This window comes from Scyliorhinus torazame, chromosome 28 (genome assembly GCF_047496885.1).
Source record: "Scyliorhinus torazame isolate Kashiwa2021f chromosome 28, sScyTor2.1, whole genome shotgun sequence".
Taxonomy (NCBI): Eukaryota; Metazoa; Chordata; class Chondrichthyes; order Carcharhiniformes; family Scyliorhinidae; genus Scyliorhinus; species Scyliorhinus torazame.
The window spans coordinates 37,123,678-37,137,050 of record NC_092734.1 but is presented as its reverse complement, the minus strand read 5'-3'; the positions used below and the strand labels follow the sequence as shown (position 1 = coordinate 37,137,050).

Here is a 13,373-nt window from a genome sequence, read left to right as displayed (position 1 = left end):
GCCCTCCTCCCCCCCCCACCCGGGGGCTTTACTTACTTTGTGCCCCGAGGTTGGGGTTCCCACGGATCGCCTGATTCACGTTTTTCCAAACCTGTTACAAACCTGATGCCGCGTCAGCGAAGGATGAACACTCAGTGAGGGCGGGGCGGGTGGGGTGGGGGAGATCGTGTGGGCAGTGGGGGAGGGGCTCAGTAATGAGGTTAAAACGCGTGTAAATCTATTAAAGTTAGGCTCTCGGCCTTAGTGCCTTTGCGGCCGTGAATCTCGTTACGTCAGCGGCGAGATCCCGCCGGCGGGAATCCCGTGTCGCAGTTCTCACTGAGAGCAGTCGCAGGTGTGAAACCGCCCCCTCAGTCTGCAAGGCATTTAAAAGATTGTTTTTATTCAGCTGCGGGGATATGGGGATCTCTAGCTGCACCCCGCGGTGATCAAATATCTGTAATTACCCCCTGAGAAGGCAATGGAGAGACCCCCCCCCCCCCACCCCCTCCCCTTCTGGACCGGTCGGAGGGGACATGGGTGTGGCTGCTGACCACGGGAAGGTGGGGGCTGGGGGGAGGGTTTAAGCTGGTGACCGTGAGGCTGTGAGGCATAGAGGTCTTGAGAGCATGAGGGAGCGGGGAGGGGGGAATGGGGGGCATGCAAAATCAACATGGAACTGACAACATATCGGTCGGGTTACACGGTTATCATCTCTGCTGGTTAATCGCTCACTTGGAGCCGTGCTCATTCACTGGAACTTACCCTGCCGGCTCTCACACGTCGTCTCCCACAGTCTCTCTGAGAAACACGGACTAAAGGGACATGGGTCAAAGAATAAGGGACAATCCCTTCAGTTTTAATAGTGCCTGGAACGCGTTGCCAGGGGAGGTTGGGGAAGCAGACACATTAACGGCGTTCAAAAGGCTTCCCGACAAACACATGGATAGGATGATGTGGAGATGCCGGCGTTGGACTGGGGTGGGCACAGTAAGAAGTCTTACAACACCAGGTTAAAGTCCAACAGGTTTGTTTCGAATCACTAGCTTTCGGAGCGCTGCTCTTTCCATTCACCTGAGGAAGGAGCAGCGCTCCGAAAGCTAGTGATTTGAAACAAACCCGTTGGACTTTAACCTGGTGTTGTAAGACTTCTTACTGTGGATAGGATGGCTATAGAGGGATACGGCACTAGGAAGCGCTGAGGGTTTCGGCCAAGGGTGGTATCACGACCGGTCAAGCTTGGAGGGCCGAAGGGCCTGTTCCTGTGCTGTATTGTTCTTTATTCAAGACAGTTGGTCACCGTGCAGGTAGGTGCCGTGGGAAATGCATTGGTAAGATGCTACAGTGCCTCCTGTGTGTGGTACACACTTCAACCCCTCCGCACCAAGCTAATATTCAAAATATGAAATGGAATAATAGGGTGCTGCAGTGGTTAGCACTACTGCCTCACAGCGCCAGAGTCCCGGGTTCGATTCCCCACTGGGTCACTGTCTGGGCGGAGTCTGCACGTTCTCCCCGTGTGCGCGTGGGTTTCCTCCGGGTGCTCCGGTTTCCTCCCACAGTCCAAAGATGTGCAGGTTAGGTGGATTGGCCGTACTAAATTGCCCTTTGTGTCCAAAGATGTTCATTTAGCTGGGGTTGTGTGGATGGGGTGGGCGATTGGGCCTCGGTGGGGTGCTCTTTCAGGGTGTCGGTGAAGACCCTGATGGGCCGAATGGTCTCCTTCTGCACTGTAGAAATTCCATGGCCGTATGTTAGTCCGGGATTGTAACCCTGTCGTTGTCCCTATGTTTACAGAGCAGCCGGATAAGCCCTCAGGAACCCGGAAAGTGAAAGCGCCAGCCACGAAAATCGGCTCCTCGATCGGGGGTGTGCAGAAGTTGCTTGTGTGTGAAATGTGTGGCTCTGGAATAGTGTAAGTGTGAAATATCGTTTGTACCATTGTGCAGCATGGTGATGGCCCTGGGGCAGGCGGACGCTACAATTGACCTCGGCACCCATGGGCTGGGATCCTGCTCCTGACCATTGCCAGTGAACCTGAACCTGACCACGGGTCTAATGACACACTTTCACAGACGTCGTTGGAAACACAAAAGGGTTTATTCATAAGAATTGTACAGCTGTACAGCAGCCACACGGCCACACCCAGCTCCCTACATGTCTTCTGCCTAAGAGAGGACTCCACCGCCTGGGATCATTATCCACTCTGACCCCAATTGGTACCATGAACCAGGTGACCCTTACTCTGCTGTGTTGCCCTGAAAGGGACAAGTACCACAAATCACCACCAGGGGTCACCACCAGGAGGTGACGAGGGGGGTGATGATATGGATGGGGTTCACAGAACAACCCAGGGAAACATATCTTTATGGAAATAAATAGGTGATTTTAGCTATGTTTGGAGGCAAATCTCCCAGTGTTCAAATGTAAATATTGGTCAGGACATCATTGAGATCCCCTGCTTATCCTCACAATAGTTCCACTGGATCTTTCGTGGGCAACATGGGAGGCACGTGGCACAGTGGTTAGCACTGCTGCCTCATGGCACCAAGGCCCCGGGTTCGATTCCGGCCTTGGGTCACTGTCTGGGTGGAGTTTGCACTTTCTCCCCATGTCTGCGTGGGTTTCCTCCGGGTGCTCCGGTTTCCTCCCACAGTCCAAAGATGTGCAGGTTAGGTGGATTGGCCATGATAAAATTGCCCCTTGATGTGCAGGTTAGGTGAGGTTACGGAGATCGGGTAGGGGAGAGGGCCCAGGTAGGGTACTCTTTCAGAGGGTGCAGCCTCGATGGGCCGAATGGCCTCTGCAGTGTAGGGATTCTATGGAAACTTCCAATGCCTATTTAGAAGGCAGGCAGCTTTTAGGAGGTGTTATACTCTCCCCCTAATATGCACACCCCCCCTCAGCTAAAAGGTCAGTCAGGAGCTCACTCACCAAAAACCTGGCTGTCCCGCAACCATTTTACGCTTGGGGTGGCAATAATTGGCAACGGGTAAGATTCCTTCCACTACCTGGGGGAGGAGGAAGTCCTCTGTGAGCGAACTGCAGGCCAATGGGATTGGCACTGCCCAATGCCTGCCGGGTGTAAGTTAGCAGCGGGAGTGGGGTGAGGCACTCAAGCGGCCATTAATTGGTCACTTCAAGGCTTCAACCAACCCATGGAAGGGCTGGCTATTCAACAATGCCACCGTCCACTGGGAGGCAGGTCAGGGGTGGACGTGGGAGGGCAGTTGTCAGGCCTGACGGCATTTTCTCTTTTCATTTAAGCTGCACAACCCTTGGCTGCTGTTTGGTTTGATCTGCGTTTTGCTGTTTCACTGGACTAATTATCGTTGGTCTTTGGTCTCAACCGCTGGACTCGCTCAGTCCTGAACAGGAACGTTTGAATGTCTGACACTTGCTCAGCTTTGGAGGAAGAGCTCCCCCTGCTGGAGGTCACTTTATATGACACCGTGTACCCGAGCCAAGATTTTCTAGACCGAACAACCACTTCAGCAAAGGACTGGGGGATGCCTGGGGTCCATGGATCCGGTACAACAGCTGCAAGGGACAGGACGATAGAGTTGGACTCAGCATCTTTAAGCTAAAACCCAGCTTGAACTTGCTGCGCTCTGACTCAGTCCAACTCAGTCAGGGAAGGTGGTAAAAGAGGGGGAGGGGTGGCATTGTTAGCCAAGAACAGTATTACGGTGGCAGAAAGGACGTTTGCTAAGGACTTGTCTACTGAGGTAGTATGGGCTGAGGTTAGAAACAGGAAAGGAGAGGTCACCCTGTTAGGGGTTTTCTGTAGACCTCCGAAAAGTTCCAGAGATGTAGAGGAAAGGATTGCAAAGATGATTCTGGACAGGAGCGAAAGCAACAGGGTAGTTGTTATGGGGGACTTTAACTTTCCAAATATTGACTGGAAACGCTATAGTTCGAGTACTTTAGATGGGTCCGTTTTTGTCCAATGTGTGCAGGAGGGTTTCCTGACACATTATGTAGATAGGCCAACGAGAGGCGAGGCCATATTGGATTTGGTACTGGGTAATCAACCAGGACAAGTGTTAGATTTGGAGGTCGGTGAGCACTTTGGTGATAGTGACCACAATTCTATTACGTTTACTTTATTGATGGAAAGGGATAGGTATATACCGCAGGGCAAGAGCTATATCTGGGGGAAAGGCAATTATGATGCGATGAGGCAAGTCTTAGGATGCATCGGATGGAGAGGAAAACTGCAGGGGATAGGCACAATGGAAATGTGGAGCTTGTTCAAGGAACAGCTACTGCGTGTCCTTGATAAGTATGTACCTGTCAGGCAGGGAGGAAGTGGTCGAGCGAGGGAACCGTGGTTTACTAAAGCAGTTGAAACACTTGTCAAGAGGAAGAAGGAGGCTTATGTAAAGATGAGACATGAAGGTTCAATTAGGGTGCTCGAGAGTTAAAAGTTAGCTAGAAAGGACCTAAAGAGAGAGCTAAGAGGGGACATGAGAAGTCTTTGGCAGGTAGGATCAAGGATAACCCTAAAGCTTTCTATAGATATGTTAGGAATAAAAGAATGACTCGGGTAAGAGTAGGGCCAGTCAAGGACAGTAGTGGGAAGTTGTGCGTGGAGTCCGAGGAGATAGGAGAGGTGCTAAATGAATATTTTTCATCAGTATTCACACAGGAAAAAGACAATGTTGTCGAGGAGAGTACTGAAATTCAGGCTACTAGACTAGAAGGGCTTGAGGTTCATAAAGAGGTGTTAGCAATTCTGGAAAGTGTGAAAATAGATATGTCCCCTGGGCCGGATGGGATTTATCCTAGGATTCTCTGGGAAGCTAGGGAGGAGATTGCTGAGCCTTTGGCTTTGATCTTTAAGTCATCTTTGTCTACAGGAATAGTGCCAGAAGACTGGAGGATAGCAAATGTTGTCCCCTTGTTCAAAAAGGGGAGTAGAGACAACCCCGGTAACTATAGACCAGTGAGCCTTACCTCTGTTGTGGGCAAAGTCTTGGAAAGGTTTATAAGAGATAGGATGTATAATCATCTGGAAAGGAATAATTTGATTAGAGATAGTCAACACGGGTTTTGTGAAGGGTAGGTCGTGCCTTACAAACCTTATTGAGTTCTTTGAGAAGGTGACCAAACAGGTGGATGAGGGTAAAGCAGTTGATGTGGTGTATATGGATTTCAGTAAAGCGTTTGATAAGGTTCCCCACGGTTGGCTACTCCAGAAAATACGGAGGCATGGGATTCAGGGTGATTTCGCAGTTTGGATCAGAAATTGGCTCGCTGGAAGAAGACAAAGGGTGCTGGTTGATGGGAAATGTTCAGACTGGAGTCCAGTTACTAGTGGTGTACCGCAAGGATCTGTTTTGGGGCCACTGCTGTTTGTCATTTTTATAAATGACCTGGAGGAGGGCGTAGAAGGATGGGTGAGTAAATTTGCAGATGACACTAAAGTCGGTGGAGTTGTGGACAGTGCGGAAGGATGTTACAAGTTACAGAGGGACATAGATAAGCTGCAGCGCTGGGCTGAGAGGTGGCAAATGGATTTAATGCAGAAAAGTGTGAGGTGATTCATTTTGGAAGGAGTAACAGGAAGACAGAGTACTGGGCTAATGGTAAGATTCTTGGTAGTGTGGATGAGCAGAGAGATCTCGGTGTCAATGTACATAGATCCTTGAAAGTTGCCACCCAGGTTGAGAGGGTTGTTAAGAAGGCGTACGGTGTGTTAGCTTTTATTGGTAGAGTGAGTGAGTTTCGGAGCCATGAGGTCATGTTGCATCTGTACAAAACTCTGGTGCGGCCGCATTTGGAGTATTGCGTGCAATTCTGGTCGCCGTATTATAGGAAGGATGTGGAAGCATTGGAAAGGGTGCAGAGCAGGTTTACCAGAATGTTGCCTGGTATGGATGGAAGATCTTATGAGGGAAGGCTGAGGGACTTGAGGCTGTTTTCGTTAGAGAGAAGAAGGTTAAGAGGTGACTTAATTGAGGCATAGAAGATGATCAGAGTATTGGATAGGGTGGACAGTGAGAGCCTTTTTCCTCAGATGGTGATGTCTAGCATGAGGGGACATAGCTTTAAATTGAGGGGAGATAGATATAAGACAGATGTCAGAGGTAGGTTCTTTACTCAGAGAGTAGTAAGGGTGTGGAATGCCCTGCCTGCAACAGTAGTGGACTCGCCAACACTAAGGGCATTCAAATGGTCATTGGATAGACATATGGACGATAAGGGAATAGTGTCGATGGGCTTTAGAGTGGTTTCACAGGTCGGCGCAACAACGAGGGCTGACCGGCCTGTACTGCGCTGTAATCTTCTATGTTCTAACTTTACACAGCCCAACTCACTGACAGGAAGGAATAAACAGGAAGATGTCTTAAACAGCATGAGGGGTGGTTTGGTGATGCAATGGCAATGAACAGTGGTCGTACGACCACTCCCTGGATGAGATCCCCTAATTGTTTAAACTCCCAAATAGGACCCCAATTTTGTCATGCACCCAGTTGACGAGGAACAAACTAGTTCTGTTTCTTTATTCAATTCCCTTAGTTGGTTCCAACAATATTATTTAAAAGGAATCCCTCCCCCCTCTCCTCCCCTCCATGGATACCTTTCCCCAGTCAATATGCATTTATTTTTTTTAGAAGGAGTTGATTTAACCAGACACTCTTGAATCAACGAAAGAGTGAGTTTTAGTTCCTCAACACCCGCAACAAATAATGAAAATGCAACGCACGCACACAGTCTGATCAGAAGTGAGAAATTAAATGTCCAAATAAAAGAAAAAAATATACAAATCCTTCTTTGGCTTGTCCACGGATGTAGATGGCCATACGTTGCGGCCGTTAAGTTGGGTGATTCCGGTTCGGCTGACGTTGGCAGTACATTCAGCAGGTAATGGGAAAGACAAATGGAATGTTGGCCTTTATTTCAACGGAAATGGAATATAAAAATAGAGAAGTCTTGCTAAAACTATATAAGGCCTGGAATAGACCTGGAATACTGTGAACACTTTTGGTCTCTTTATCTAAGGAAAGATAGACTGGCCTTGGAGGCAGTCCGGAGAAGGTTCACTAGGTTGGTCCGGGTAGGGAGGGATTTTCTTATGAGGAGAGGTTGAGTAGGTTGGGTCTGTCCTCATTGGAGTTTAGAAGAATGAGAGGCGACCTTATTGAGACATATCGGATTCTCAGCTGGTTTGACAGGGTCGATGCTGAGAGGTTGTTTCCCCTTGTGGGAGAGTCTAGGACCAGAGGGCAGCATCTCAGAGTAAGGGGGTCACCCATTTAAGACAGAGATGAGGAGGAATTTCCTCTCTCAGAGGGGAGTGAATCTGTGGAATTCTTTACCACAGAGAGCTGTAGAGGCTGGGTCGTTAAGTATGTTCAAGGCCGAGAGACAGATTTTTAATCAGTGAGGGAATAGAGGGTTATGGGGGGAAAGTGGAGTTGAGGATTATATCAGATCAGCCATGATCTCATTGAATGTCAGAGTAGATGGGCCGAGTGGCCTACTTAAGCTCCTAGATCTTATGATCTTCTGACGTCTGTGCCACTCACAAACTGACACCGCAAAGCACACAGATCATTCCTGCAGCTAACGTTAGAACCCATTTCCCTGTGCATCCCTGGAAGGGAAATAGAAACACGTCCATCACCCAGAGTCTTATTTTCTTTCTCACTCTGAGATGGGCTTTGGGTGGCTGCAGGGATGTAACAATCAGTCTCCATTGTCTCTGCAACCACGGGGGATTAAAGTCCAGTCGAAGTAGGCCTTGACGCCTTTTTTTGGCGTGACATTCATGTTCTCCTAGGACGAGTCGGTCAGATGTGAGCCACAAAGGAATTTTCCAGGAAGTGTTTCCATTAACCTGCATTTATTTTTAAAAAACATGGCTTTCTTACAAAATTCACAATGCCTGGATGTAATCTATTTTGCACGGCCATCTGAGGCAAGGGGAATTCGATGGTTTGACAATGCAAATGATCTGGTTCGAAGCTGGATATTGCAGGCCGTGGCGAATTTGTTTCTTTCTTAAATCCTGCCTTATTGTCGATTCTTTCCTCATCCGTTTCAGGGGAATGATTGTCAAAGTGCGCGACCAGTTCCGTCACCCCGAATGCTACAATTGCACCGACTGTGGGACCAACCTGAAGCAGAAAGGACATTTCTTTGTGCTGGACGCGATCTACTGTGAACAGCACGCCAGGGAGCGGAGTGCTCCCCCTGAAGGCTATGATGTGGTCACTGTCTTTCCCAAGTCATAAGCCACAACCCAAAGCTACATTTCCTCAAACCCTGTGAAATAAGCCTGCATGCCTACCTATGTACATTTATGATTGTCACGCCATTTTTCTAAACCGGAAGTAACAACTTTCTGTATTCACTCAGTACAATGGCCTCGCTAATGTCATGAGAAAGCATTAAACTACCATTGGTTACCGCTTGGTTTCTTCGATCTTGATGTTTTTTCATCCAAGTCTTTCCTTTCGGTTTCCTCCGGGTGCTCTGGTTTCTTCCCATAGTCCAAAGATGTGCAGGTTGGGTGGATTGAGGACTTAGTTTAGGAGGAACTTCTTCACCCAAAGGGTTGTGAATCTATGGAATTCCCTGCCCAGTGAAGCAGTAGAGGCTCCTTCATTAAATGTTTTTAAGATAAAGATAGATAGTTTTTGAGGAATAAAGGGATTAAGGGTTATGGTTTTTGGGCGGGAAAGTGGAGCTGAGTCCACAAAAGATCAGCCATGATCTCATTGAATGCCTCCTGGTTGTGGGCGAGGAGCGATTGAAGCTGTGCCCTAAATTCTGCATCCGGGAAGTCGGATGTGCCTTCTGGAGACAGAGCGTGGACCCGCTGCACGAGGTGGAGAACCTTGCATGCCTGTGCGCCTAGCAGGGAGTCCTTTGATGATCCGACTATTTTGAAGGACAGTGTGGCCGTGTATGTGTTGTGTGTCACCTGGAGCTGGCAGGATCCCATGGCCGGGATAACGTTTCCATTGTAGTCGACCATCTTCCAATGGGATGGCCGAATTGGAACTCCGTGGATTTCTTGACGAGGTGGCGAAGAGCCGTCGTGTGGGAGGCCAGGTTGGGAATGAACTTCCCCAGGAAGTTGACCATGTCTAGGAAGCGTAGCACTGCTTTCTTGTCTGCCGGCTGCGGCATGGCTGTAATGGTGCTCACCTTGTCTGCATCCGGACAGACCCCTGACCGGGATATGTGGTCCCCCAGAAACCCCAGCTTATTGCAGTTTAAACGCATGTCAAGGGATCCTGGCATCTGTTTGCACATCCTACGTTTAACTGTTTGGACTACTTGCTCGGCCAAACCATTGGACACCGGGCGATACAGCGCGGAGCGGATGCAGCCAACTCCCATCATTCGATTGAACGTCCCGAATTCCAAGTTGGTAAAAGGTGTCCCATTATCCGAAGCCAAGCCTTCCGGGATGCCGTGGACGCTGAACGACAGCCGGAGTTTCTCGACCGTGGCTTTGGGGGTCGCCTCGCCACACGGTGGACGTCCAGCCAATTCGTCTTTGCGTCAGTGAGGAGAAGAGACATCGACCCCTGAAAAGCATCCTGCAACGTTGGCGCGGAACCGTGCCCATGGGCGACCTGCCCACTCCGACGGGCGGAGGGGGCGCCAGAGGCGAGGGTCCCCGCTGCTTCTGACATATCCCACGGTGCTGGTCTGGTGGCACCTGTAGGGAGAGGGAGACAGAGTCAATGTTTCGAGGCCTTTGGCTCTTCATCACAACTGAAGAGAGGGAAAACCTTTAGAAAACCAAAGCAACTTGAAGAACAGGAAACTGGTGACCTGGTGTGAGAGGGAGTGGGTGGGGTGGGGCCGGGGGGGCTAGGTATTTGCACAAAGGTAATAAATGTATTTTTAAAAGTATTTAAGATGGAGGAGAAAGGTCACAGACTAAAGCTGCCGAGTGCAACATTGATTCCCGAGGGCTCCATGCTGGCACAGTGAATTTGCCATGTCCAATGAGCAGGGTTGCGTGCGGCGGGATGGGTTCAGAGGGTCAGTGCAGACACAACAGGCTGGCTACCATTTGCACTGTGAAATAAAGTCGCCATAGTCCCAGATGACTGTAGACTGCATCGAGCTGATTGGTGGGGATTTAACCTGAGGGTCACCACACCTCAGGCGAGGGGTGAGGTTGAGAAGGCGGGTCGTCTCCTCCCCCCCTGCACTGTAGGTATTCTGTAGATTTACAATACACAGTACAATACACAGGATTACAGGGCCACGTTACACACAACTATTATATAACTATGTACAATGCTAGGGAGGTACACTGGCGTATCACCACAGGGAGCCTCTGTGCTGTTTGCTTTGACTGTGAACTTTGCCCTAGAGATTGTAATGATGGTGTTTTGTGTGGATCATTGGACAGATGCAGCAGGAATTGGGGAATGATGAAAGAAACGAGGCGGACACATTGCCGCAGGAAGCTTATGATTTTAAACTGAAGCTGTCCCTCTGCTGGCTGAAGTTTGTCGGTGCGCTGCTCGCATTTCTCAGTCAGGCTCCCTCACTCAGCATGGATTTGGAGATTTACATGTAAACAGTAACCAACGGAGGAGGCGAGACATGCCTGGGGGCGTTTCGCCCTTCACAACTTTGCAATATCCGCGGCAGTTGTGTTTTCCATATGAGCCGCGGTCGTCCCTTCGCTTCTGAAGGCAGAGGTTACGGGCTGAGGTACCATTCCCGAGGTTTAGAGGGGATGTCAGAGAGGTTCTTTACCCAGAGAGTAGTGGGGGCATGGAATGCACTGCCTGTGGAAGTAGTTGAGTCGGAAACATTAGGGACCTTCAAGCAGCTATTGGATAGGTACATGGATTACGGTAGAATGATGTAGTGTAGATTAATTTGTTCTTAAGGGCAGCACGGTAGCATTGTGGATAGCACAATTGCTTCACAGCTCCAGGGTCCCAGGTTCGATTCCCGGCTTGGGTCACTGTCTGTGCGGAGTCTGCACATCCTCCCCGTGTGTGTGTGGGTTTCCTCCGGGTGCTCCAGTTTCCTCCCACAGTCCAAAGATGTGCAGGTTAGGTGGATTGGCCATGATAAATTGCCCTTAGTGTCCAAAATTGCCCTTAGTGTTGGGTGGGGTTACTGGGTTATGGGGATAGGGTGGAGGTGTGGACCTTGGGTAGGGTGCTCTTTCCAAGAGCCGGTGCAGACTCGATGGGCTGAATGGCCTCCTTCTGCACTGTAAATTCTATGCTAATCTATGATTAATCTAGGACAAAGGTTCGGCACAACATCGTGGGCCGAAGGGCCTGTTCTGTGCTGTATTTTCCTATGTTCTATGTTTGCGTCCCCAAAGGCCAGGCCAGAAAATCCCAGTGACGAGAGTAGAGAATCACCCCGCCAGCGAATGGCGCGCCGTTGAGAAACACGCGACTGGGGGACCCAGGGAATCCAGCCACAGTTGTTTTGGAACATTGTGGGATGCTGGAGAATGGAAGATGCTGTGGAAATGCAAGATTTTATTTTAATCTCTTATCCAATGTCATAGACCAGTACAGCACTTCGGCCCACGGTGTTGTGCCAACCATTTATCCTAATCTAAGATCAACCTAACTTACACCACTTCAATTTACTGCTGGCCATGTGTCTGTCCAAGAGTCGCTTAAATGTCCCGAATGACTCTGACTCCACCACCTCTGCTGGCAGTGCATTCCACACACCCACCACTCTCTGTGTAAAGAACCCTGACATCTCCCCTATACCTTCCTCCAAAGGGGCTGGTTTAGCACAGGGCTAAATCGCTGGCTATGAAAGCAGACCAAGGCAGGCCAGCAGCACAGTTCAATTCCCACACCAGCCTCCCCGAACAGGCGCCGGAATGTGGCGACTAGGGGCTTTTCACAGTAACTGCATTTGAAGCCTACTTGTGACAATGAGCGATTTTCATTTCAATCACCTTAAGATTATGTCGCCTCGTGACAGCCATTTCCACCCTGGGGAAAAGTCTCTGGCTGTCCGCTCTATCCATGCCTCTCATCATCTATTAAGTCCCCTCTCTTCCTTCTTCGTTCCAGTGAAAAAAGCCCTAGCTCCCTCAACCTTTCTTCATAAGACCTGCCCTCCAGTCCAGGCACCATCCTGGTGAATCTCCTCTGCACCCCCTCCAGTGCAATCACATCCTTCCAATAATGTGGCGACCAGAACTGCACACAGTGCTCCAGCTGTGGCCTCACCAAAGTTCTGTACAACTCCAACATGACCTCCCTGCTTTTGTAATCTATAAGACCATAAGACATAGGAGCAGAATTAAGCCACTCGACCCATCGTGTCCACTCCACCATAATAATAATAATCACTTATTGTCACAAATAGGCTTCAATGAAGTTACTGCTCCTCCATTCAATCATGGCTGATATTTTTCTCATCCCTATTCTCCTGCCTTCTCCCCAGAACCCCAGATCCCCTTATTGATCAAAAACCTATCTGTCTCTGTTCCAAAGACACTCAATGATTTGGCCTCCACATTCTTCTGCGGCAAAGAGTTCCACAGATTCACCACCCTCTGGCTGAAGAAATTCCTCCTCATCGCTGTTTTAAAGGATCGTCCCCTTAGTCTGAGATTGTGTCCGATGGTTCTAGTTTTTCCTACAAGTGGAAACATCCTCTCCACGTCCACTCTATCCAGGCCTCGCAGTATCCTGTAAGTTTCAATAAGATCCCCCCTCATCCTTTTAAACTCCAACGAGTACAGACCCAGAGTCCTCAACCGCTCCTCATACGACAAGCTCTTCATTCCAGGGATCATTCTTGTGAACCTCCTCCTTTCCAAGATCAGCACATCCTTCCTTAGATACGGGGCCCAAAACTGCTCACAATACTCCAAATGGGGTCTGACCAGAGCCTTATACAGCCTCAGAAGTACATCCCCTGCTCTTGTATTCTAGCCCTCTCGACATGAATGCTAACATTGCATTTGCCTTCCGAACTGCCGACTGAACCTTAAGAGAATCTTGAACAAGGACTCCCAAGTCCCTTTGTACTTCTGATTTCCTAAGCGTCTTCCCTTTTAGAAAATTATCTTTGCCTCCATTTCTCCTTCCAAACTGCATGAGCTCACACTTTTCCACATTGTATTCCATCTGCCACTTCTTTGCCTGGATTGTTAAAGCGAGTATCCCATATGCCTTTTTCACCACCCTATAAACCTGCCCGTCTGCCTTCAGAGATCTATGGACGAACGCACCAAGGTCCCTTTGTCCCTCGGAACTTCCCAGTGTCAGACCTTTCATTGAACAGCCTTCCTTGCTTTGTTTAAGCTTTCACAATAACACACTTTCTGTATTTCCCACCCAAGGCAACTCTTCCCCATTACACCCCATGTGACCCTTCCAGGACTGTACACTCCTCATCCAATGGCTGGATGA

At 49.3% G+C, this 13,373-nt stretch overlaps 1 protein-coding gene across 4 annotated transcripts in view; it reads left to right on the top strand.

The window, feature by feature from the left end:
* The window catches only part of pdlim1 (PDZ and LIM domain 1 (elfin)), a 138,244-nt gene extending 129,845 nt beyond the window's left edge, over positions 1-8,399 (top strand). For all 4 annotated transcript variants that reach the window (XM_072491852.1, XM_072491849.1, XM_072491851.1 and 1 more), the window contains 2 exons: positions 1,777-1,894; positions 8,033-8,399. In XM_072491852.1, the coding sequence (XP_072347953.1) occupies positions 1,777-1,894; positions 8,033-8,222 (308 nt within the window). In that variant the 3' untranslated portion in view covers positions 8,223-8,399. The remainder of the gene's footprint in view (positions 1-1,776; positions 1,895-8,032) is intronic.
* Positions 8,400-13,373: the final 4,974 nt, after the last annotated feature.